Below are 27,502 nucleotides of genomic sequence, written 5' to 3'. Positions count from 1 at the left end.
GGAGACAAAAAAAATCTCAGAATCTGTAACAAAAAAATTATATAAATATGATCTTGCAGAGTATTCATATTTAAATGGTCATGGTAGTTAATTGGGTGTTTGAGGGCCCCGGCATAACAACACCAATAACACAAACTTTTTGTTTCATTTCCTGCTTCAAACATGAAAACATCACCGGCATTAACACCAAACTGTGGTTAGAAAGTGTTACTTAACAGTGTGCCAAATTTTATTTGACTAACAGTCCCTAAATACAAAACTAAAGCTAAAATAATAATAAAAAAGAACACAAAAAGAACAAACAAGTAAACTTAGTGAAAACTAAACTAAATTGAAAAGACAGTTCCAAGAGGGTCTTGCACCATTGGTGTTCATGCCTTGAAAAAAAAAAATTCAAAGCTATAGCTATATAAATTCAACACTCAGGTACTAGGTAAAATTATATATATATATATATAAAGTTTACTTTCAATACGTCAATGCATTGTGAGGATACAGCCTCACTTTCTGTACGGGGTCCTCTAATTTTATGAACGTGTTATAGCAGGTTTGGTGTATCAAAAACTTTTGACAGGCATGGTTTCGATATGATCTGAGGCCAAATTCGGGGATTAAATCGCTGAAAGCTGTCGGGGGGGAATTTAGTCTGCAAAATTCAAAATAGCGAGTTATGTAGTCAGGCAGAAATTTAAACCCTCAGGTCCACAATTACATTTCTACGCAATGTAGTTCAAAAGTTAGCTAAAAATTTAACTTGAACTGTTGGTGGCGCTAGAGGGCATGAGAGACTGACACCAACATTGCATTGAGATTAATTATATCCGCACTTGCCAAATTTCACACCTTTTTAGCATATACTTCTAGAGGCTGCAATAGACTCCCAGCCAGAAGAATAATAACCTTCGGTGCTTGGACTTGGCCCCTAATAAATAAATGCAAAAAAGGCACAGGGGCCCTGTATATGCCTGCATTTGGAACAACAGAAATAGACCGTGTGGATGGACACAGTACCTCAAAACCCAAAGTCCAGCTGGATTATCAATACTACACATATCATGGCTGAATTCTATGTCAGATTTTAAGAGCACAGAGATCCACTCTCAGCTCCCACAGGGCTCGGCTCAGGACAGGGCTCTAATTAACAGCGGTGCTGCTTCACACCGGAAAACGTGGGGGTGCACAAGAGAGCCTTTACGGTCCCTTGAGCTGAACCCGATTTCACACATTAATGAGGATTGTGACTGATTCAGGCTGCAGCAGTAATTGGTGCCCAATGGGAAGTTGTGCATTCAGGTGCTTCTGCTTTGGCCTTACTGTCGCTTGCTGCACATTCAGCATGAACGCTAGCAGCAAAGTCACAAAACAAAAACATGCTTACTTCATGGGTTGATCTTAGCAGCCGATGCCATTGATTAGATAACAGGGATGTGCAAAGCAACACTTTCAAAATAAAGTATTTGGTGGGTTTCCTGAATAACTAGTCCACTAGACTTTTAGTTGCAACGTAATGGAAGTAGCTATTATTTTTCTTCGCATTGTGATGTATATTTAAAGGTAGGTTAGGCAATATTTTTAATAAAAATACTTTTTGTTATTCTGGTTGAAACTCTCTTCACATCCTGATAGCAATCAATAATAGAAGTGGCCTATATAATATATATATTTTAGGGCTGTCAAACGATTAATCGTGATTAATCGCATCCAAAATAAAAGTTTGTGTTTACATAATATATGTGTGTGTATGGAGTATACTTATTTTCTATATATAAATACACACACATGCATATATATTTAAGAAATATGTGTTATTTATATATAAAATATTTATATATAATATAAATTATATATAATATAAATATATATATACACAGTATATACATGCAAATATTTCTTAAATATATACATGCATGTGTGTGTATTTATATATAGAAAATAATTATACACCGTACACACACACATATTATGTAAAAACAAACTTTTATTTTGGATGCGATTAATCGTTTGACAGCCCTAATTTTTTTTTTTACATATATCTTCTGAGGATGTCTCAAAACAAGTGCTCGTCCAATCTCAACTTTACAGACACTCTGAAGGGAGGATGGGATCTTATGATTTCAAAGCTAGCTTGGTATAGCTCGCCTCTCCGAAATTGCCAACCCTACCTTTAATTGAAACCGATTATGTAGGGCGGAGCTTGGTCTAACCATTTGTTGTTGATTGGATGGAGGCAGATCAATATCAATATTATTTCATAGTATTTTGAAATTATGACTGCAGTAAAAAAAAGTGTTTTACAACTAGCCAGACTGGTTCTTGCTGCTCAAAGATGAAGGCATATGTCCGTTTGGTCTGAATCTGAGAGTGTTTGCGACTGCAGTCTGTTCTAAAAAGCTCGGTGTGAAACCCAAACAAATCCTGGTCCAAACAAGTCCTCCTGCCAAAGATGGTGGGTATGGTGTTCTGATTCAGAGTATGGAGTGTTGTATAGCGACAGCTTGAGGTGTGTGGGTCTTATACTTCCCAAACCCAAGCTTGTTGAACAAGCATGACCGGGAATGAGAGCCTCATTCAAAGCAGATTGCTCTGCGTACTACGAGAGCCAAAGACGGATTCAAATTTTCTTCTCAGAGGTACAAAAACATCTTATTTTAGGATTTCTTTTTTGTAACAGCTGATTTCCAAAGGCAGTGGTGGGTATGATTAAATGTAATGATTAAATGAATAGTGGTAATACACCAGCTAATGTGCGATTTCTACCTCAGAGGCAGAGAACATTTACAGCTAGACATTATAATAGCACTATTGCACGGCGCTGTTTGCGACTCAATTTTAAAGACACTGCAGGATAAGTAATAACAGTCGAAGAACTCTTGCTATGGTACAGAAGCGAAGAAGAAGACCCAAATCCTTGCATGGGGATGCGAAGAAGAAATGGACCTCAAAGAAAGCTAGATAACACCCCCCATGTGAGTCAGGCCTCTGGAGTAAGGCTCTCTGTATACAGACCAAAACCCTACAGGGTTCCATCAACCTCTCTCTCTCCTTTTATCTGTCTTTCTTCCTCTGTGACTTTGCCCAAAATCTTCAAAGTGAATAGTAGAGAACAACCGCAATGAACATAACCGCATTCCCTCTGAATTTCAGAGAGGCTGGTTTTTCACCTGGCCGTGTGTTTAAAATATGTGCATGCATGTTGGTGCAGTGCACGTATACTGCATCAGTTAGCGCTCTGTGTGAGCCGCAGCAGAGCGCCGTGACTTTAATGATTAACGACGGTTCTCCGTCAGGCCCCTGCACACCGCCCAAACCTCTGTCATGATACCAAAAATAGACAAAGTGCAGCGCCACGTTTAATGACAACCTCTTCTGATCGATGCTCCTCTCATGCATGGAAGCAGCACAAAGACAAGTCTTTCAAGCAGACAGCTTCACAGCATGGGGAGGAGGCTTTTTGAAGATTTGGACAGCCCTTTTTCCTCCCACAGAGCACGAAAACAGTGATGGACAGACGCTCTGTTGCGATTGAGCACCGCCTATGGCAGACCTAAGGATGGATGGAGAGAACGTGAAGGTTTAGGAGCCGTCATGTTTTTTTTTTTTTTTTTTTTTTTTTTTTAATAGCACTCGTGTTTTTCTCAAAAGTAATTCTGAGGAGGCGTTGGAAGCTTGAAAGTCCTCTTGCAGTTGGAGATTGTTTGAATTGAATGATTCGCAATGAGATATAACAGGTTGAAGAAAATATGGCACAAAAGTGGCATGGGCCAATGAATTTCTCAAAACGAATCAACACGAGAAAATCCAGTGGCATTTACTAGGCTTTCTCAGGTCATGTGTGCCAAATCAATAATTAAACTGCAAGTTCCATTTGAGTTGGAACTGATGAGCCGATCTTTGTTGCATTGACAATATATTGATGAGAATACATCACAAGTTCACCTTGTTCCTTAAAGGGATACTTCACCAATTAGCATTAAGCTTTGTATTTTGGAATGACCGTGCTTCCCTCCCTCATGTCCCCCTGAGACGAGAGATTTCTGTATTGTGTGTCTGAAAAAAAAACTCAGATGACGCAAAAAATCGTCATTTTGCGTCATCTGAGGCTTTTTTGTCCAGAGGCGAGAGACTACAGCCAGTAGTAGGAGCTAGTTCCGCATGTTTTCAACCCACCCATAGGGGGTGGGATCTCACGATAAAACGGCCTCTTTTCAGCTTCGAGTCAACTAGTAGCCTAGTTGTATAATTTCTTCCGATACTGACCTCTGTAACTGGTAGGCGTGGCTTGGGAGTGACCTCGTAGAGCAGCGAAGCAAGTGCATTCTGGGAGTTGTTGTCTTTCATCCACATGAGCCAAAAATACATTTTCTGGCTTTTCTCAGTGTAGAAGGCACCAACTTCTAAAATAATTTCACATTTCTACTACATAAATGACCCAATTTAAATACACATTCATCTTTCCAGCAGTGAAATATCCCTTTAAATCAACAAAGGGCTACTGGAGTTTGAAATAGAGAAATTGACATAGAAAAATAAAGAATTCAAAGGAATTTTCCGGTTTCAGTACAAAGTAAAACTGACAACAATTGAGGCACAATGTTGATAACTACAAATATTACTTTCAGCTTGTCCCTGCTTATAAGCAAATTTGGTATACAGTGAAACACAATTACATTTGGCAGATGCTTTTATCCAAAGCGACTTAAATTGCATTTCAAGCTACACATTTACATTCTTATCAGTTCTCGCTTTTCCTGGGAATCGAACCCATGACCTTGGCATTGCAAGCGCCAACGCTCTACTGTTTGAGCTACAGGAAAGCAATTGAAATGAATGGAGCCATTTTGTAAACATTAAAATACTCACCCTTTCAAAAGTATAGCCACAAGATGTAAACGATAAGATTACACTTTCTGCTCTTGGGAACCGTCAACTGGCTAGCTTCCTGAAATCACACCAGACACCTCAAGATTAAGGCAGATCAGTCTTAAGTCACAGATCAGATTAACCAAGCAATTAAAGCTTCCTCAAACATTACAATCCCTGAAAGTCAGCTCTGAGAGAATGAGAAACAAATCTGAAGAACAGAATGAGAACAAGTCAGCGTTCTCTAGGGATTTTTCGTTTTCCAAGACTACCTGCAGCTTTGTGCTTGGAAGAGCTTATTTTCCTAGATGCACGGGCTGTTGCTTTCGAGCAATTTTACATGGATGTAGGGTATTTAACTATGTAATTACATATTAAGTCTACATAATGAAGTGAAATTATACTTCTGTCTCTGAACACACCGTCAATGAGGCCAAGAAATGGAGATGGATAAAAGGAGCATGATCCTAGACTATTAACTTTGAAGATCTACCATCTCTGAACAAACGTTGAGTGTTTGATGTTAGAATTAGCACAATAAGCTGAAAGATGAGGATATCTGGATGTAGGTCACGTAACTAGGGATAGTGTCATAAAGGGAGTACTGTTTTACACACATGTGACATGTTTTCACTTCTATAATTTATTTGTCTCTTACAGAATTTAGAGTGGTAATCTCAAAAAAAAAAAAAAAAATTGGTAAGTCAGCAGTGCATAGAAATACAAAGTAAAACCTGACTTAAAGAGGCCTTTCAGCATGGTACACAATCCTTAAAGGTGAATCACGACGGCAACAAAGCAAATATATGTATTTTATAAAATAAAATCTATTTATCTCACATATATATTATATATAATTGAATGTTTATTAAATTATATTAAATAAATGTCTATCTGATCAAGCCCTAGAGTTTATTTAATTAAATCTGATAAAGTGGGAAAATTTACCAAAGCAATGGAAGCATTTTGGAAAAAAAAAATCTTCCAATACCACAAGTGAATTGATGTTGGTTTACCCTAAATTGAATTAAGTAAAATAGATCTAATTTCTGTACAAGACTTACATTGCCTGCTGAGTGTGAAAGGAAATAGCAAAAGTCAAAAGCAGGCTCAAGAATTACAACACCCAGCTGAAAGGTGTAAGAGACAACAGCAGCGACCCTCATCTTAACCTACTGGCTCTCTTGGTCAAGGGGAACCATGTGTGGACAGAAGGCCGAGGAAAGCTGAACTCGGATCGCAGAGGCTCCTTCCTTCGTCCGCCCCTGCAGTTCAGATCAGCAGCGGAACCAGAACTGAGAAGACTCCTCCATCCATCACGATGACACTGCCACTGTTAACAAATCTCTAACAACAAAACTTTAGCCTCGCCTCGGGCATTGCCCAGCTCCACATAATATACACATATACAGTAAACACAGCTTCACAAATACCACCTGGAGATAGGCTTTCAATGACCACACAAATACTCGAAATAAAAGTTTTTATAACAATATTCATGTATGGCATAATCTGCATACCTGCAGAATTGCTAAAATTGACAGATTACTACAGAATTTATAGCTTGATACCGTTAGGCTTAATATATTGAAATATTTATTTAATTTAATCATTAAATCAATAAATATTTATTTAAATATATATTAAATCATTATTATATATTATCAAATACAAATCATTATGAATGATTTCAGCTACAAATACAATACATTTGATCAAATATACAGTAAGTCCCATTCCATTACAACCAGCACAGGAAATGCATGCACATATTCCATGTGGGCTTAAAAATTGGAACTCACACACAAAATCAGCTGTCCTTCCCATAACGCTCTGCTAAATGTGTGTCCCCAAGTTGTTAGTTTTGCAGAAACTCTGGGAGGCTACTAACAGTTTGTGAGTCTCTCTTGGCACAAGCACACACAGAAGCACAATTATTATTCAGAGAGGAGTGAGTGATATTGATTCAAAGTCTCATGTCCAAATAGAGAGACAGAAAGTGTGCGACTATGAGAGTGTGTGGGCACTGAAGTTAATAAAACTAGTCCGACTAGCATAGCCTTCATTCCATCTTCTTTCCTTTTTGTAATGGCAGTTGTGTCGCTAAAGTCAGCTATCTCTAGCAGAGAAAGTGCCAGTCATTATGAAGCTATAACAGTACCATGGGAAAATGAATTGTTGCACAGGTGGTGAAGGCACCCTGCTATCTCTAACAAGAGCTAAGCATGGGAAGAACTTTTTGCACTGAAATTCTTTGAGATTTTTGTCAGATGACATTCAATATCGTTTAACCTGCTGGACTAAATCTATTTCTATTATGATGCTGAAGTAGGTGTGGGCGATATGGGAAAAAATATACTATTATTATTTTTTTCAGGAAGTATCATGATCCACAATCTTTTCACAATTCTTTTTCATGTTGGTTTTTAAAGTCCCCATGACATCAAAATTGACCCTATTTACTTTGTTAGCGCATATTACTAGTCTTGTGGTGAACAATTAATCCGTCCAAGTAAATCTAAAAAAAAAAAAAAAAAATTACCATGGTAATCTTTAATCAAAATCTGAAAAGTTACTTCCGGGTCTGGAATGGCGTCTTTTTCTGATGACGTAGGTTTGACGGCTTGGTTTGAAAACGCTTAACCACTCATCCTCAAACTGTTAGTCTGCTATGAGCAGAGATGTAGAGGAGGAGCGCTAGAGTAAAACCCTGCCCTCTGTTCAATATTCCGTTTCACTTGGAAATACGTCATAACACTGGAGAAAAGTCGTTTGCAACTTCCGGTTCACGGGGACTTTAAGACTATTTTGCAAGTCACTGAGCAATACAGCCAAACTAATTTCCCCGTTTTAAAAATGTAGCCTTACAAGGTAACACAAAATAAGCCAACTAATATGATTAATATTCTTTTGGTATCTCATAAATGACAAATACCAAAAATTGAAGTATCGACATCAGACTCGTTCTGAAAAAAGTGGTATGCCTAATTTATAATTTGGCAATGATAACAATTTTGTCATGCTACACTGCTAACAGCTTATCACCAGGAAAAGTTACAAAATTTGTTGGAATATATATATATATATATATATATATATATATATATATTGTTATGCTTATAGATATGTAGCAATGCTACCAGCCAGTTAGGGCCAACATGACTTATCTACTACCAGTGAACTATTTGTACAATAACCATTAGTTTCAGCCCTAACACTACTCCTTTACTCCACTGTCTACAACCTGAAACATCACAATTACCAAAGAAGTATTTTAAGAATTCAGAGAAACACACCCAGATGAATTCATAGTAATAGAGTCTAATGATGTCTTTCATGCTTCATATAACCTCTGTTATATTTCACCTTGTACTCATTAGCCTTTCCGTATGTCAATGATGTACCAGTCAGTGTGTTAGAATGCCAGCTGGGAAGAAGAAAAAATGCAGTGTAGTCAAAATTCAAAGAAAGAAACAATATTTCCCTCAGACTAACAGGAAATTGAAACACAAAAAGCCACAACTCATACAATGACCCAAGCTGGCTTCTCTGCATGTAATTCAGCAAAGCAGCAGCAGTCTACTTTATTTCTGATAACAAATAGCAGGGGTTTTCAACAGACTTCAGGGACAACCAAACCAGTTACTCTGCCAACTAAAAAAACAACAAAAAAAAAACAAAAAACTATTAAGAGTGTTAGCATCAGTATTAGCTAAAACTATCATTCATCCATTCATGACTCAGAAATGGTCACCAGCTGGAGTGCCCTTGAGAGCAGTGGCGGCTGGTGAAAAATATCTTCGGTGGGGCTGTCATATTCAGTCGGTTTCAATAGTCTGGTAACCATGGGAGTCTTTTAGCGTAGTGGCTCCGAGGTTGTGGAATGCTCTTCTTCAAGACATCCGTCAAACATCCACCCTTCTCTCCTTCAAAAACACAGTTTTTATCTGAATATTACTCTTCAGCTCACAGTCTGTAAATTCTACATGGTTATTGATATGCTATTTGTTTGAATCCCTCTTTGTTTGTATCTTTAACCTAACTTTGTAAGTGACCTCTGAATATTAGGCCTACTTTCTGTCCTTGGTATGTGTATTGTGCTTTGATGTTGATGTTTATTTTGTTCTATTCCTTAACCCAGTCCCAGTGGTTCTCAAACTTTTTAGAATTGTACTGTACCCCATGAGGCTTTTAACATCCTTCTGCGTACCCACACTCTTCAGTCACACCTTTTTCAGTAAGGGACAATATTTGCCCCCTTAAATAGATTTTTCCAGTGCATTTTTACCTTTACAAATAACTTTATAAAATAAATAATGCTTTAAATAATAAATGTTCAATAGAGAAATATGCAATGATGGTAAAAACGAAGTGATGCTTTTAAATATTAAATTAAAACCGCCAGTAGGTGGTGAGTCATCGAGTCATTCATTCAGAAATGAAGCAAGTGGCTGTATTTATGAATCAATCATTGAATCATTGACTATAATTCGTTCAAAGCCGCAGATTCGTTCACAAACACTGCTGTGTGCTGCAGTTCCTTGTGTGGCTTTCGTTGGAGCTATTATTTTGTTGTAAAAAATACTGACAACTGTGTTGAAAATGAACATCACTTAATATTAATATTTTGTTTGTTGAACTTTTGTATAAAATCAATGTCACATTTGCAATCGTGTGGATCTTCATATAATGTGATCAACATTAAACACAGGAACTCACACAGGGTGTCTTTGTATCGAAGAGAGTTTGAATCTTATATCGATCTCCATGCACAGCCTGTGTCTATATTTGTTATTCATGCTAGTAAGTGCTAAATCCCTACTTTTACAAAGGTAACGTACATTGTCGAGAACGGTAGTGTAGCGCGATTTGCCAATGCAGCAATCTGCACGAGACCTGTCCTACACACTGCTTAAATGCAGAAAGTTTTGACCACAAAAGATGAGGTAATTTGATCGGATGTCATGTATACAGCATTTTACCTGATAGAAATGCATGCTCAGTTTAAATCTTATTTTAAGGTGAGGTAGTATTAAAGGAACGGCAAAATTCAGCATTTTGTTCCTGTACCCCAGTTTGAGAACCACTGCCTTTACATATATTTGTAAAGCGACCTTTGGCGTTGAAAATGCGCTATATAAATAAAAATAATTATAATTATTATTAACCACCCAAACACAATTTAACACAAACTGCATGATACCAGTGCTCTGTGAAAAAGTCAGTAATTATTTAATGCCATATTACAAGGCTGAGGCATTCTTACACAAAAACTAACAAATTGTACAAACTTTCCATTTGCATTTGAAATTGAACTCACTTCCCTCACTCGAGTAACTGTCCATTGCCGTATCTGTCCCCGTTGTTTTAAAAAGTAATCACGGGCACAAAGCAAAACAAGGCATTAGCATGACTGCATCCAGCTAGCCAGGCCGATAGACACTGTGATGGAGAGAGGCGCGCATGAGCGCGGGCGCGGGCGGGCACGCGCAGCTTGGGGCGCTAACAGAATCGCCCATAGCTGACTAGATTTGAGCTCGCTGATTGGCTACAGTTTATGTCAAACATTTATATCTTAAATCAGCAATTGGCTTAGCTGCTCCAAAGACCCGCCTCTTTGGGGCGATTTCTCTAGCGCCCCAGAGCTGATGAGACGTGCACGGAGGTGGAGGAGACTTGTTGAAAAAGCAGACATTTTTCATTTCTATCATATTTTTCACATATACTGGGTGCATTTAATATCTCAAACACACAAATACTGACAATTTGTATGCATGATTTATGTATATATTTACTTATTTATTTATTGAGCGTGGTTTATAAACTGTGGTCTGGCTTATGGGGGGGGCGGCGCCCTAGCGCCCTCTATTGGCCAGCCGCCCCTGCTTGAGAGCCACCAGAGGGCACTCCACATCAGCCTATTGTCATTCCCTCATAAACTACATTTCCCATAACTCACTGCCCGGTCTCATCATCCCTGATTGCATCCACCTGTGTCTAATTACCTTGTCAGTCTCACCTATTTAAACCATGTACTAGGACTGCACGATGTATTGTTTTGGCATCGATATCGCGATGTGCGCATCCACGATAGTCACATCACAGGATGTGCGATGTCAAGAATAGGTATCGTAGTTGATCCGTGATTCATGATCCGTACGGGCCAGCTGCTCCACAGCCCGTAACGCAGATTAATTGCAAAGTTTAACCATCACAGAGTGAAAGTTTATCATTTGTATGTTTTTAAACATCAAGCGCAAGAAGTGTGCGCACACAGAGCTGGGCAGACACAAAGTTCAGTGCTCTTTCTATTATTTCTGAGCTTGAACGGACACGAGAATTCAAAATTAAAGGGATAGTTCACTTTGAAATTAAATTTTGGTATGTTTTAGCTTACCTGAAGGGCATCCAAGATGTAGGTGTCTTTTTTTCCGCAGTAGTTTCAATTTTGATATTTTTAGGTCAAACCGTTCTTGTCTGACAGTCATATCATGCAGGTCTATGGTCACGGTCTCAAAGAGCATGCACAGAGTCCAAATGAAAACAATTCCCCATCGTCCAAATTAAACAATTCCCCGTCGTAAGTACACATTGATGGCCTAAGACACGAAACGAATGGTTTGTGTGAGAAAACGAACAGTATTTATATCGTTTTTACCTCTTATAACACCACCACGTCCAAGTGATCTGAGGGCGCGAGCGCATCCTGGTGTGTGTCGTGTGCACAGACTGGTGCATAGATATATACACTAGATGTCGCCTTGGCTACGGTAGTTCATTGGAACGAATGTCTTTAATGCGAAATCTAGTGTATATATATCTATGCACCAGTCTGCGTACACGTCACACAGCAGGAAGCGCCTACGCCCTCAGATCACTTGGACGTGGTGGTGTTATAAGAGGTAAAAACTATATAAATACTGTTCGTTTTCTCACACAAACCGCTCGTTTCGTGTCTTAGGCCATCAATGTGTACTTACGATGGGGAATTGTTTAATTTGGACGATGGGGAATTGTTTTAATTTGGACTCTGTGCATGCTCTTTGAGACCGTGACCATAGACCTGCATGATATGACTGTCAGACAAGAACGGTTTGACCTAAAAATATCAAAATTGAAACTACTGCGGAAAAAAAGACACCTACATCTTGGATGCCCTTCAGGTAAGCTAAAACATACCAAAATTTAATTTCAAAGTGAACTATCCCTTTAAGTCAGAATGCCCGTCTCTGTGAATATCATCATAAAGACAGTCGGTTATGCAGGGGTTCTCCTGCATTGAATTTTTTTTGCCGGCCGCTAAAGTGAATTTTTGTCCCGCCAAAGCCTTTTTTGATCGGTGAGTGATATAAGAACGAGCAGAGAGAGAGAGAGAGAAAGAGAGAGAGAGAGAGAGAGAGAGAGAGAGAGAGAGAGAGAGAGACCCGGCCGCGCGCACACTCTCACCGTCTTCAAACAACACGAGCGCTGACTTGCTCTCTCTCCCTCAAAATCAATTGACGCGGTAGTAAAAGGTAGGAAGACTGAAGTTTCACGTGGAGCATTCGGAGATTACCCGGTGTTTATGACCTTTGCCTGTTTTCGATTACGATTGTGGATTACCCCTTCAATAAAACTGCATTTGCATCCTCAACCTTCTTGTCTCGGAGCAGTTCGTGACAGAAGATTTCGCCACCAATGGATTAGGCAGTGCAAATCATTTGTTTGCGGCAAGGTAATCGGTCACTCGAGGACCACATCCAGGACTTCTTAAATATTGCAAATTTCTCTGGTGTTCTTGACTATGCCCTTGTTGACTTCTTTTGTTACAGACTCAATGATTATTACCAGACTAAGCTATCCGTGAAGGTCTTCGAGGGTCCCCTGGTGGCCACCACCACACCTGTGTCTTCAGGACAAGATGGCCGCCGCCACACCTGTGTCTTCGGACAAGATGGCAGCCTCTACGCCTGTGTCTTCAGACAAAATGGGCGCCACTATGCCTGTGTCTTCGGACGACATGGCCGCCTCTACGCCTGTGTCTACAACGATGCCTTCAGACAAGATGGCCTCCTCTGCTCCTGAGCCGTCGGATCCACCCTGGCCCCCTGAACCATCGGATCCGCCCTGGCCCTCTGAACCATCGGATTCACCCTGGCCCCCTGAACCGTCGGATCTGCCCTGACCCCCTGAACTGTCGGTTCTGGCCTGACCCCCTGAACCGTCGGATCCGCCCTGGTGCTCTGAAACCTCAGCCTATTTAAACCATGTACACTCATTCATTCCATTCTTATTTAGTGTCACACTGCAATTCCAAGCATTCTCCTGGTTTTCATTATCTTGGTTTTCAATCTTCTGTCCGGTTTTCTTGGTTTCCTCTGTTTTTGCCTGTGCCACTTTGACCCTGTTATTGTTTGGACTGACTACCCGGTGTTAATGACCTTTGCCTGTTTTCGACTACAATTGTGGATTACCCATTCAATAAAACTGCATTTTATTCAGTTCGCATTTTATTCAGTTCGTGACAGAGGTAATCTCAGCCTCTGGCTAGAATTATCTAATTCCAGAGACTTATATAATGTAGTAATGTAAGTATGAGAAAGTTTAAAATAGGAAATTTTCACATTGTGAAACATTGTCATATTTGTGAGATATAAAGTCACATTGTGAGTGATATATTTTTGACAAAATCACAAAAATACCACTGTGAAAAAAAAAATGCAATTGTGGGATATTATTTCTCGTAATTGCGCCTTAGGCTCTGTTTGCACCTGGTATTAAGATGTGTTTTGGTCGATCAGATCACAAGTAGACGAGGGAGACACTTACACCTGGTGTTTTAATCCGTCTCTTTTGTCCACTTTTAACAACTTATGTCCTGATTTATTCAAAGGGAGGGTCTATGGACAGGTAAATGTATGGACTTTTTCAAATTTTTCGATCTAATGGATGAAATAAGCGAATGCAATTTACATATGAACGTGGATGAAAAAACATATGGAGAGCATCAGCTTTCATTTCTGCTCTGATAGCCGCAAGACTGCGCTGAACTTGATGAGTGTGTGTTAGAAATCAGGAATGGTGAGAGAACATTGTGCTTGGTATGTTTTTTGTCTTCAAACTAAACTTGGGTCCTCAGCCAACAAAGTTTAAATCCCGTCTGGCTAGCACGCTTCCCATAATGTTTATGCATTACGTCAGTAGGCGGTCTTTTGTGGCAGTTTGAACACATTCGACCACATGAGCGTCTAAACTACGAAAGCAAAATGTGTTTTCGACTACCTCTGGAAGTGGTCAAAAGTGGACAAGCTCAAAACGTTTTAAACCCCGTTTACACCTGTATTTAGTGTGAGATAAAAAAAGTCACATTGTGGGAAATACAGTCACAATTCTGAAATAAAAGTCACGTTGTGAAAAATAAAGTGTGAGATAAAATCACAAAATAGAAACTCTGGACAAAGAGAAAAACTACAAACTAAAACCACTGAGAAAAGACAGAGCTAATGAGCTGTCAGACATTATTAAATTCCTCCTACAAACACCTCTGTACATGCCAGTATGTTTCTATTAACTCCTGCAATTGAATTAATTAAAGTCAGTGTTGGCATTCACTACACATACTGTATGTATGCTGTTTAAAAATATACACACAGCCGAAAACATTCAACTTTCACTATGTATGTGAAACCTCGAGAAATGCACAACGCACAAGGCGCTTAAAAAAAAACAAAAAACAAAAAAAAACATTAATGATTGTAATCAAAGCGTGATTATATCAGCATTAACTCAAGCGTTCTAGATAATGCAGCATGGCGATCTGGGTTCTGCCTGCAAGCTGATATTTCAGTCTACATGAAACTAGATCAACATCACACACATACAACCACACCAATTAGCCTATATTAGCTACAACCCTAGCATAAACAGCATATTATATGCTGTAACAGTGTGTGGATTTTATCCGCCTTTGTCAACCCCATCTCGAAGCTGTGGCACTTGGTATTTAAGCTTACACACAGGAGAAAGAAGCTCCATGTTCACATGGGCTTTGAGCATAGGGATTGTCTTCTCTGATCTAGAGATGAGCTAGAAATACCTAAGCCTGAAGACAATTAAATAATTAGTCCATATTAGCCTTCGGATAACATGCCTGTAATTAAATAATTTGCACACCAAGGGATGGTGACAGTTCACCAAAACAAATTTTGTCTGTGGTGGGTTTTCATCTCCCATCTAAACAAACTGAATTAATTGCAGTTCAACATATGAAGGCACAATTTTGTCTTTCACATGTTCAGGAATGGTGGAAGTGGAACGGTTTTAAAAAGATAGTTTGTATAAAAGGCAAATGTGAATATTTTTGAATATTCACAACAATAATATTGGTACACTTGCTCTAGTTCAACATTAGATGGGTTACTAAGGTAAAGTAAATGAGTATTTGGCTGGTCAGTGGTCATGTGATTTCAATATGGTGGCTACCATGAGAAGACCTGCTCCATGTAAAAATAAAAAGCTGTTATTAGGTGATAGATATGACACACATACAGTATCTCATGTCTTGATTTCATGTGAGTATATATTATTTTAATCATATTTTCAAAAGTAATTAATTACAAATGAAACTTTAATGAGGGAAAACTTAGAGTGCATTCTATTCCACGGATTTCAGCAGATTTCTATGGAAGCTTGTTTCCGCCACGGATTAAAAAAGAAAAATAAATTTGTGACTTTATCTCACAATTATGACTTTTGCAAGTTTATATCTTGCAATTCAAACTTTATTTCGAGTTTATGTCACAATTCTGACTTTTTTCTTCAAATTCTGAGATATAAACTCGCAATTGTGAGTTATAAAGTCCTAATTTATTCCGTGGTGGAAACAAGCTTCCATAGATTTCCCCTTACAAAAAAAAATTGAACAAACATGCAGAATCCTAGTGGATCTAATTATTATACGTGTATATATTATTACATTATTTAGTAGTTAGGAGACATATGCCTGTGTGCTGTGATGTTCTGCATTTATTTTTATTTTTTTTTATGATTTTGTATCATTTGAAATAACTGTGCGGGAAGCTACATATCCTCTATTCCAGAGTGGCCTAATTATGGTAAAAAAAATATATATCCCAATATTCACCTAAAAATACTGTCAACATCTTTCCAGAGAAGAACTCTCCATGCTTGAAATTGGCTGGTGTCAGTAATGTCAGCTTTGAGGAGAAGGCTGTTTAATGCGGGCACAGGAGAAGCCTGCATCTCTCTGACAGGCACATTGGCAGTGTCCTTCTGTCTGGCACAGCCAATCAGCATGCTGACTCAAGGGAGGAGAGAACTCAGTGTGGCTTTAGCTGAGAGGCACTAGAGCGAGCCAGGAAAAGCCCGACTGAAGCACGCACGCTCATACACGTCCTCTCATTCTCACTTTCCCATTCTAGTAGCTTCTTTTTAGGCACCAATACACACTCTCCCTCTCTATTTCTCTCAATCGGAACACACAAACAGAGAGAATGTGTCTATATGCAACATTTTGAGAATGAAATCTATGAATGACGTTGATCGCCTGCATGGGTCAGATAACCTGTCTGTTTTATAATTATTATTTGTTATTATTTTTTTATTAATTAACAAGGCCCACACTCCCTGCAATGAACTGTCCTCTACTTCAATCCTCACCCACAAATCCGAAGCTAATAATGCGTCACATATCAAAAACACAAGATGAGGCCAGCAAAAGTGACAAGTGACAGATTTGCGATATATATGCAAATTTATATGTGGCCACCTGGCGTGATACAATAGCCGCTTTCCGACCAAGTAGTTCTAGGAACTTAGTTCTAGGAACTGTCCACTTCTAAACAGTTCTAAGAACTACTCTCCCCCAAACTCGGTTTTGCTGTTTGTGTTCGCACTGGCCAAGTGGCCATAGGAACTGGTAGGAGGGGTAAGGGAGTGACGCAAGCACGGTGACTTTTATTTTGACGGCGCGACGGACCTTTATTTTGGCGGCGCTGAGACCGCCAGAGCAAACAATGCTCGCATTCTCTGTGTTTATTTGTTAGCGATCTGTCTAACAGTACTGTTTAATATGTTATTAGATAGAACTTTTATAGAAAGTAGACAGTATATGAAAAAAAAGGTTATTAGCCTATGCCGTGTGGTTGATGTCCAGTGTTGCTAGCTGGGCAGATAAACATAATCATGTTTGGCTTGGTCCCCTCAAAGTTGCATTGGATTTTCTCTTCAGCATAAAGGTTTAGAGACCCATCTATAACTGTTTTCCATGTTTGTATAGTTAGTTTCTGGTGTAAATATATAGGCTATAATCTGTGTGTTTACATTATAGCTGTTTTAAAAATGACGGGTGCTGGTGTTCCGCGTGCGTTCGGTCAATCAGCGTACACTAACGTCACGGGTAGTTCCTATAGTGCTGGTTTAGACCCTACTCTGAAGTAGGACCTAAATTAGTTCCTACAAATGGAGTTCCTAGAACTAAAATCGTTCCTAGTTCCTGCGGCGCGAACACGCCGACATCCGGGTACTTTAGCCAATAGTTCTAGGAACTGTGAAAAGGTTCCTCCGGTCGGAAAGCGGCTTATGTTACTATACCTACTGAATACATAGCCTACTGAACATTTGTGCTTTAAAACAAGAGCTCAATAAACAAGTTAATATCGAGGATTATAGACACAACATGTCTTACTTTGTCCATTCTCCAACAAATAATCCAAAACGAACCCTGAACCCTCGCAAACCACCAAACAACACACCATTGTGGCGTTCCTGAATGAATCTGTGTTTTTATAATGAATTGATTCAAAGAGTCACTTATAAACAAACCACATACTAGCATAATATTCTTACTACTTCCACATTACCTTTATATGCCAGAAATACTGAGAATCGTGTGGTAGTAGCCCATGCAATTCCGAATTCAGCAACATTAGTTTTATTCAGTTTAGTGATTCAATGAATCGTTCATCCCTGAAAGGATCAGTGGTTTTAAATGAATTGGTGATTTCAATGACTCTGTAAAACACAGTAATTTCTCTCCACCTACTGGGGTATCAATATAACGTGCAGAAAGAGACACTGAGAAAACTCCATTACTAAAATATACAGACAAGCAGATTGATTCAAACAGTCCCAGTGCTGTACAAAATACCAGCACTGAAGGAACACTGCTCAGTCAATCAAATTCAAGAATCAGAATCCCTTGCATAATAAACACCAAAATGTTCTGACTGGCTATGATTTTGCCAGTGTTTACTGACAAAGTACTTGTCACTGCAGAAGCTTATCAAGTCACAGCCAGTAAGGACACAGTGTGTAAGAGAAAGTAGCACACATGCCTCCCCGGTCCTCACCCTATATCAGCAGGACCAAACAGGGCAGCCAAGGGGAGTCAGTGATTACCATTTTATCACAAACAATTATCCTCATTGGAGGCAGTTCCAAATGCTTTAAAGTTATTTTCCCTTTTGTAATTAGAGGCAAATAATTGAAATATAAAATGAGCTCTCTAAATCAAATCAAGCTGAAAGTGAAACACTTTGTTTGGGATCCAGAACGAGCCCATGGTTACCCAATCAAACAAAGTAGCTTGTAAAGCAGCTTAATTGATTTGAATGAAACGGGCTGTAAAAGGAACAGCCAGCAGCAGGTCAAAAATAAGCCTGGCTTACCTTGCCGGACGTCTCTTGGTGCTATAGCGATGCCGTTCTTTGAATGCAGTTGTGTTACACAACAGTCGTCGGGTGGGGATTGCAACACGCTCGCGCTGGGGTCTAAGGAGTGGTTGTGGGGTGCAGTGGGCAGCAGGGACACCGGAGGGGCCGTGTTGGGACACACGCAACCCGTCTGGGAGATACTGCAGCTCTCGGCATCCCAGCCTGAGCCGACGTGCAAGCATTCCTCGAACCATCGGCACAGGACTCCACATGTAAACTGACTGGAATTCTCATTATTAATGAGCAGAACTTCTACGAGCCGGAAGTCCAGAGTTTCCGCCGACAAGGGGGTCTGGCCCTCGGACATCCCATCTTCGCTGTCGCTGTCTCTGCTGGGGTGTGCGGTCAAACACAGCTGCACAAAGTTCTTATCAAATTGCAGGAAGGTGTGGGGTCCTGGGACCATGCAGAGCTCAACGGCCTCAGGGTCCGAGGGGAAGGTGGGCTGGTCTGGGGGGCCACAGGTCTGGTTTGAGAGGTAGTGGTCCAGGGGCAACACCAGCGGGGAAAAAGCTAAACAGGCGCCGGCATGGCGATTGAAGCGGAAATAGAGCGAGTACTTGGTGGGGTCAGGGTTCTCCACAGTCCAGGAGCATCCGGATGCCAGAGCCGACGGGCTGGGAAAGAGGTCCCTGAGCGAAAAGGAGCCGTATAAAACCCCAGCCACCAGAGAGGAGCAGGGGGCAGCCTGACCCAGCGGCTCCACAGCCCAGGCCAGTGCAAAAAGGGATGACAGCACAGACAGACAGAGATGACCAGCAGTGTTCATCCTATGTCATTTGTCCTGCGGGGGAAGAAAGACGTATAGATGAGTGATCTTTAAGTTCAAATACAATATTAAATCAGATCATCAGTTTATTTTTGCCCATTACTAGGCTTCAAACTATTTGAATATTGTATAGTCTAAGGCTATACAATTCTGGCAAAATGGTTTGAACTATAAAAGTAACATTGTAAAGTGATAAAATACAAAACTGTTCACAGTTTGAAAGCAGCTGAAAAGTAATAGTTTTTGGAATTCTGTTCGCGACCTTTCATCATTACACAATTTCAAAAACCACCTTAAAATATCTTTTTGCTTCTTGTTTCCCTGACCCCTGATTTTATGATCTGATTCTTGTTATGCATGTTATGTTATCTACCTCAGTTTATTACGTCACCTATCTCGGTTATTCACATTGTTTCTCTGTCTGTTGTAATGTTTATTTGTATAATATTGTAAACAACCTTGAGTTTGCAAGAAAGGCACTATATAAAATAAACATATTTTTATTAGTATTATTAATAACCCAGACAGACAGACAGAAGGAAACTAAGATGTTTTATTATTTATTTATAAATAACTGTTTATAAAAAACAAATAGGCATTCCTTACAGTATGTTGCTTATTTCAGGTTTTGATGAAAGGCAGTGGCTATTTACATTTAGAAACTTGGCATTTACAATGACTGTAACAGTGTTAAATTCTGTTTGCACCATATACAGAAAATAGAAATAAAGGCATCTTGTTTACACTAAGTGCAAATAGCATGTTATTTACACAGTGTAAACGGAAGAAATGTGCTGTTTGTGCTAAAATGAAAATCTCCCAGCAATGGTAGGTGGATTTAGTGAAATAAACATGGCCACACTTGCAAATATTTAGATGTATACTATGCATATGCAATTACTGTATATGTTCATTACTTTATTTTAAGGAAGTGCACCGATAACTGATGGGGATACTCCATGCACAAAGCAAAGTTGATTATTTTCATTATCGCTTATTATCAATTAGTCGTCACAGCCCTAAATACTACAATAATTTGCTTTGTGTGAAACAGTATGTGTTGATAAAACAAAAGAGAAAGAGAGTTCTGAAAGAGAGAATGCAAGAAGGGCAACACAATGTTATTTGAATATTAGATTCATTAACAGATTTACATCACTAATCCTCTTTAATCTGCTCTGCAGAGTGTCATAAACAAATGGAACGACAACAGAAAAACCAAGACAGGAGAAACAGAGCGAGATGAAGAGCAACGGTCGTGTCACATATCGGGCCATTTAAGCTCTCTGACAGCATTAATGAAGCGGAAAGTTTTCCTATAAATCAGCCCCTTCGGTCTTGATTCCCGTCTGCCAGAGCTCCTCACGCCAGCCTTTATCCTCAGCTGCGTTTCCGGGCCCTAATTCAGCCTCTCCTGAGCCACCGCTCACTTCTCATTCAGTCGGCCCACCCCTCTGGCACCGGTCCCTTTGTCTTAATTACATGTGGTTAGTGGGTCACATTACTGGCATACAGTTGGCTGCGGTGGGACGTGCTTCATTTGGAGGGCCTTCTGGTTTCCGTACACTCCCACCTGGATCAATAGGTGGAAATCTCTGACTTTCTCCCTCCTTTCTGCCTTTTTGTCATTCTGTCTCACCCTTCCTCTCCTCCTTCCCACTCAGAGCAGACTTGTAAATCATTTCAGGGCTGCGTGTTCTCTCTGTGAAGGTCGCAATCCTATTCAAAAAGACACAAAACGGACACGCATACTTTTCTCCGATGTCTGAAATCCCTGACGGATGTACCGAAAAGACTGATGACTCTTCTGTGGAGGGTTTAGCCTCTCAACTAATCTCCCACACTTTCATTTGAGTGTGCACACACACACAAACACGCATCGCTAGTTTCCCACTGTGACATTTACATGTCTTTGAGTTTTTGTTCAACAGGATGTGGCACATGCCGCCCATTTTTTTTTTTTTTATCTGTTTGATCATTTTTTATCTATTGATTCAAAATACATAAGAATGCAAATTCACACACAGAATGACTTGAACACACCTCTTCTATGAAAAGTATATCTTTAATTATTGAGTTAAAGGGGTCATGAACTGGCTTATATATATATATATATATATATATATATATATATATATATATATATATATATATATATATAGTTGTCTGAGGTCAACTTATGACGTTCGCTTGGTTTTTACATTCAAAAACGTTACAATGAATAAGTAATAGGCTATTTTCTACCCTGGTTTTAAGCCTAGCTCCAGAAACGCTCGTTTTTTATGGGCGTGCCGCATTGAAGACTTGGAAGTAAACGCCCACTTCTATGATTGGATAACAGTTTTGCATATTATAATGAGTTTAATTTAATACGCGGATCGGTGGGCGGGGCTAAATAGGCAGTGTTGAAGTAGGCGTTGATCTTCTTCTACGACGGCGGTGTTTGATACCCTTTGACGTCATAGATCCCCACTTTGAAAAACCTGTCGTTCGCTGTGCCTGGTGTCAATAATAGCTTTTATTGGACCGACAAGGAAGCTTTCAGTTCTGAAACTTACAGGATATTCTTATAGTATGATGACCTCTTATATGTCAAAAGTTCAAGGAAAATTTGATTTCTCAGTTCATCACCCCTGTAAAATTCTTTTTGATAATTGTGTTGGGTATGAAGTCAAAAATGTCAAGGTGATACAAAGGTCCTGATATCACAATGAAGACAAAAAAAAAAAAAGCTTCATTAAAAGAATCAAAGAAAAACCTAGTTTTCCATAATATTTATTTCTTCGACAAAAAAAATATTTAAATAAAACCACTTTACTGCTTATCTATGTTTAAAACCCACAACAATGACATCACATAGAAACCCTATATATAAGTCTCGAAAGCCTCGAAATAAGTCTCTTCCTACTGCTAGTCCATACAGCTGTAAGTATGTAAGAAATGCAGCTGCATAAATATACATACAGAAATCCCATAGCTGATCTAGGCAGGTGGAGCTGGGGGAGGTGGAGGGTTTCAGAAGACCTGTTAAAGAGCACTTCAGGACTGGCCTACAGCAAACACTGAACCAGACTTAAATGATGATCAAACAATCTCATTGGCTTCAGGATCAGCAGAGCTCAATCAGCTTGTGTCATGTGGTAATGATGTGATTGCTTGTAAGTAATAATTAAGATAACTTGACACTTACACGATCATTAAAACATTGAACCTTATGAAACGAACATCAATGCCAAGAATATATATCTAAGGCAGGGGTGCCCAACCCTGCTCCTGCCGATCGACTGTCCTGCAGAGTTCATCTCCAACCCTAATCAAACACACCTGCCTTTAATTTTCAAGCGATCCTGAAGACGCTAATTGGTTGCTTCAGGTGTGTTTGATTAGGGTTGGAGATAAACTGTGCAGGACAGTCGATCGGCAGGACCAGGGTTGGGCACCCCTGATCTAAGGACTTGGTATATGTGTTTTAAAAGAGATTTTTCCTTTTCAAATGAGAGCATTTTTCCTTTTCTTTATCGTGTCTTTGACACATTTTGCTGAGGACGCAGCCTTTCATGCTTATTTCGAGTTTACCTTTGATAGAGCATCAAAAGTTTAATATATAAAGATAAAACACATTTGTCTAGTCAAGCATCTGTTGGGGTGTTATAAATATTCCGATGCATCCCAAAAGCACATTATCTCAGTGTATGAGGTGTGCTGGAATCAGTCACCAGCAGTGAAGCGAGTTAAATGGAGCTACGAATTGGCTCTGGAGAGGGGCCTTTAGACAAGGCAGATGAAAACATGAGAGTTTAAAGTGGATACATCTTTCATATGACAAGAGCTTCCTGACTCAAGCTTATTACGAGATGGCTGGAATAAAGGGTTTACATGAACAAAATGGCACAAACAAATTATTCTACCAAGAAATAAATAAATAGATGAATTGGCACAAAGAAACGAGTCGCACTCCATTTCACAAGTGCTTATCGCTTCTCTTGTGTCTCATATTTTTGGAAAATGCTTATCTGATCGTGTGTTTGCTTATTTAGTTATTGATTTATTTTGTGAGTTTTTTTTTTTTTTGTTTGTTTGTTTTTGTTTTTGGCACTGGCTATTTTAAACTGCAGGGAGCAGACAGACCATATCTGAATGTTTGTATATATGTGACACTAATCTGATTGTGTTCCCCTCCCTGAATCATATGAACAAATCCTTTCAAATCCGATTTGCTTTACTTTCATACTGTATGTGGTCCTGGATTGGATACATTTCTGATTGGAGTCAAAACTGTCACACCAAAATTCATGTGTTTGTTGAACATAAAACAACACTGTTCATTCATTCAGTGCCAACAGCACCTTAAAAAAAATTCAAGAGAACCAGAGATGGCAAAATAACACTTAATTGATATTGGGGGATATGATTCATTTAGGCAAAACTTGAGGGGTTATTTCACAACATAGCTGTGTTAGGACATAACCCTAACCCTAGTTTTGCACCAGCGCCAACTTTAATGCTGAGAAATGTGAGAACAATTCAAGAGGCCCAAAAGCCCTGGAGGATTAATGTAGGATAAATGCATAAAGGTACATTACACAATGTATAAATAATGTACACATACAAACACATATGTACAGCGTCATGTGTCCATGCATTGGGAAATAGCACTAATATAATTCATTCAGCTCTTTTTAAGGCAGCTGTTTGTTTAAACTTATCATGTATACAGGTCACTGACAAACATGAATGAGAACCGTCAAAGCAAAAAGGTCAATATGAACACAGCCACCATTTTTTAAACATATATGTGTACTTTATTCCTGTGATGACTGTACCACCTTGATACATTTTCATGTACTCGATTACTTATATAAAAGAATACTTACTTTTTGAATATTATTTGTTCATTAAGTACACCAGTGAGCAGCTGTCAGTAAAAACAGAGGAGCATCCCTCACTAGCACAAAGAAATCAAATACTAAACCGCCTCTGAGAACAGAAGCTTGAAAGAAGGTGGGAAAGACATAGAAGGTCAGGCAAACACTGTGTAAGGAGCATGTCTGGAAATAATAGGTTCTGAGATGAAACTGAAACAGTAATGAAAGACAGTGCAGACATGGGGCCCTATCTTACACCCGGCGCAATGCGGCGCCAAGCGCGACGCAAGTGTTTTTTGCTAGTTTCAGTCCGACGCAATTATCATTTTCAATTTGTTTAAATAGCAAATGCATTTGCGCCCATTCGTGCTCCCATGGGCATGCTGGTCTGAAAACGAGGTGTGTTCTGGAACATTGTTGGCGCGTTGCTATTTTGAGGCAACAGAAATAGACTGCGCCATTGACCAACTGAAACCTGGTCTAAAGTCAATGGCGCAATATTATTATTTTTTTGTTGTTTAAAGAGCGTTAGTAATGTGCGCCTATAGGCGGCTCCACAACGCGCGTACACTCTGCTTATTAAACACACAGGGACACACAGCAGCACACAAACATGCCAGATATTAAAAATAAAAGGATTACAATGTAAAAGATTATTATTGTGTACATAAAGATATGGTGGAATCCGGCTTGTCCCGTAGATGATCTGCTTGCACACTTTTACCTTGCGCACGAGCAGATCCGTTTGCACTCTGGAGACGCGTTCGTTCTTTCAACTATCAAATTCCGTCATGTAAATAGCGAATCTGCCATGGGGCGAGCGCAACTGGCATTTAAAGGGAATGGGAGATGAGACTCTGATTGGTTTAATGCACGTAAATCCCAAAACACACCCATTACTCATTATGAGAATAGGGACAACCCTTTTAGACCATGCGCCTGATGCGCCAACCATTTTTTCCCGTTGTTAAACTAGCAAAAGTGGATTCGGATATGCCCTAAGTGAACTTGCGCCGTGCGCTTTAGACCATGCGCTTAGATCGTTCAAATAGGGCCCATAAGGATCTTTCGAGATGTAGGGATGGCTTTGATTTTTGTCAAGTTTATCATTTTGTATCTCTGCTTAAAAAAAAAAAAACTTTGGGTGTGACATTTTTAAAGGCCTGTCCTATTTAAAATAGCCAATGGACTTTAGTTACATCACAGCCATGATTTGTTACTTGCTGGATGGTTGCAAGGGGTGGGGCATTCACATTCAAGAGATATTTTTTATTGGACAAAAATCTCTATATGCAGAATGAGTCATCAATATTTTGTTCCATTTTCCTGGAAGTCAAAGGCTTTCAAATGCACACATCTGCTAAAACTGAATTGTATATTTGTTAAAAGCCAACGTTTAGGAGCACAGATACAGATGACCTCAAAGCTAATAGACATGGACTAAAGCCACAAAACTCTCATTTTGATTTCCATAGGTCTTTAATATGAAGAGACTACTGTAAGCAAGAAAAGTAAATACTGTGGTGCTTCCAAAAATGTGCCTTCTTTTGACGTTTGATCTGCTCGACCAGCCTGACATAGCAACACTGAATCAGCCAATGGCGTGGCTTTGGGGGTGGGGCTATCAGTATATCCAACCAATGACATAATTCTGAGAAAACGGTTAAAAACAAAACAAAAAAAAACATTATTTTTGTACATTTTCATTTGCTGATGCTAGTGGTCCAAAAAGTTTACACTTCGCCTTTAAAGAACATAATTTCATCTTGACCTCTCACTTAGCTTATTCACATTTAAAAAGCCAGAATACTAACAAATGGAGTGTGAAGATAAAGAAGAACATGAAAAGTCCAGAATGGCTTGCTAAATATTTTTAGTCAATTACTCATCTTGTGAAACTACTCATACTTGTGGTCGGCTTGAACATTGTTAAATGACATCAAAGCTGCTCTTGCCACAAAAGCAAAGCTTTGTAGTTCTGTGTTCAGGTCAGGTAGGCTAGCTCCTTGAGACCACATCCCCAGGGTGTAAAATCATACACTGATACACACCCTCAGAAACAATTACATAATTTTCTGGCTGAACGAGCCATGTTTCATAACAGATGGAAGCAGCACCTTGACATTTGTAGATCCTTCTTCAGTGTGCATGCTCAAGATCCATCTGAGTATTTGATTGATGGATACAAGGATTCTCAGGCAACCTTGGGGTCCCCTGGCTGTTCAGAGGGTATCAAAGTCCCAGTAGTGGCTCCTAAAGCAAGCTAATGCAATGCTATAATGACCTTTCAGATGCAGGAGAGCAGGCTGAACATGCAAGAATAGCAAGGTCAGGTTAAGGGCACATATGTTGCCTTTGGATATGATGTCCAAGAGTCTAAGCAAGACTCCATATGAGGTTTGAAGGACAAAATGTACTTGAGTATGGCGGACTTTGGAGAGGTGAAGAGAAAATACCAGATGTTTGGTGATTTCCCATCAGGAAAAGGAGGATGTGTGTTGGAGAGTGTGAATAATTTTTCTTCAGCAACATGACTTGATTGGTTATATTAAGTACTAAATGACTAAATTTCTCTTTAAATAACAGCATTGATCGGGTGTTCTAGAGTTCTTCTACTGGACTCGAAAGTCCTAAATGTGAAGATTTCACATTTAACATACTAATCTATTGCATTATCAATAGGGACTGCAATTGTATTCACAATTAACAGCCAACTATTCTGCAGTCACTCTACAGTAAATCAATGGGAACCACATTGGAAAACAGTATTCTCACTCCTATTCTCATTTTCAGGCCAATTTATAATTCACAATCATGACATTCAAGCACTTAGCATATATATATTTATTATAATTTTCAGTTTGTACATTCTCTGGGAATTGAACCCATGGCCTTGGCGCTTCTAGTGCCATCCTTTACTTTTTCAGCAACAGGAAAGCATCTTCTTACAACTTGCCTGAATTCTGAACACATCTAAACATTTTCAACCAATATCTTTAGTGTATGCCATTCTAATTTTAGCAGAGTGCTGCACGATTATTTGAGCTGCCAAGTTTTTGTTCAGTCAGTTTCAGATTTACCCACCACTAAACATTATGTTTAAAAAACAAAAACAATTATTGTAGAAATCAGTTAAACAGCCCCTGTGGGCAGATTGAGCTACAGTCCAGACCAGAGTTTATGTCAATAATCATAAGCATGGCTCTGTGAGACTAAATGCCTTGCAAATTAGTATTAAGTTTTGTGAATCAACCTTCCAGTTCACAGAATGCCATACCACAGATTGACCCCAACAT

At 39.3% G+C, this 27,502-nt stretch overlaps 1 protein-coding gene across 1 annotated transcript in view; it reads right to left on the bottom strand.

The window, feature by feature from the left end:
- adgrb2 (adhesion G protein-coupled receptor B2) overlaps positions 1-27,502 on the bottom strand; it is a 298,540-nt gene that overhangs the window by 212,483 nt on the left and 58,555 nt on the right. The window contains exon 2 of the mRNA XM_079878265.1: positions 18,528-19,356. Within this exon, the coding sequence (XP_079734391.1) occupies positions 18,528-19,341 (814 nt within the window). The 5' untranslated portion in view covers positions 19,342-19,356. The remainder of the gene's footprint in view (positions 1-18,527; positions 19,357-27,502) is intronic.

Source organism: Squalius cephalus (assembly GCF_949319135.1).
Source record: "Squalius cephalus genome assembly, chromosome: 8".
NCBI lineage: Eukaryota > Metazoa > Chordata > Actinopteri > Cypriniformes > Leuciscidae > Squalius > Squalius cephalus.
The sequence above is the reverse complement of the archived record's forward strand: the minus strand, read 5'-3'. Positions and strand labels throughout refer to the sequence as shown.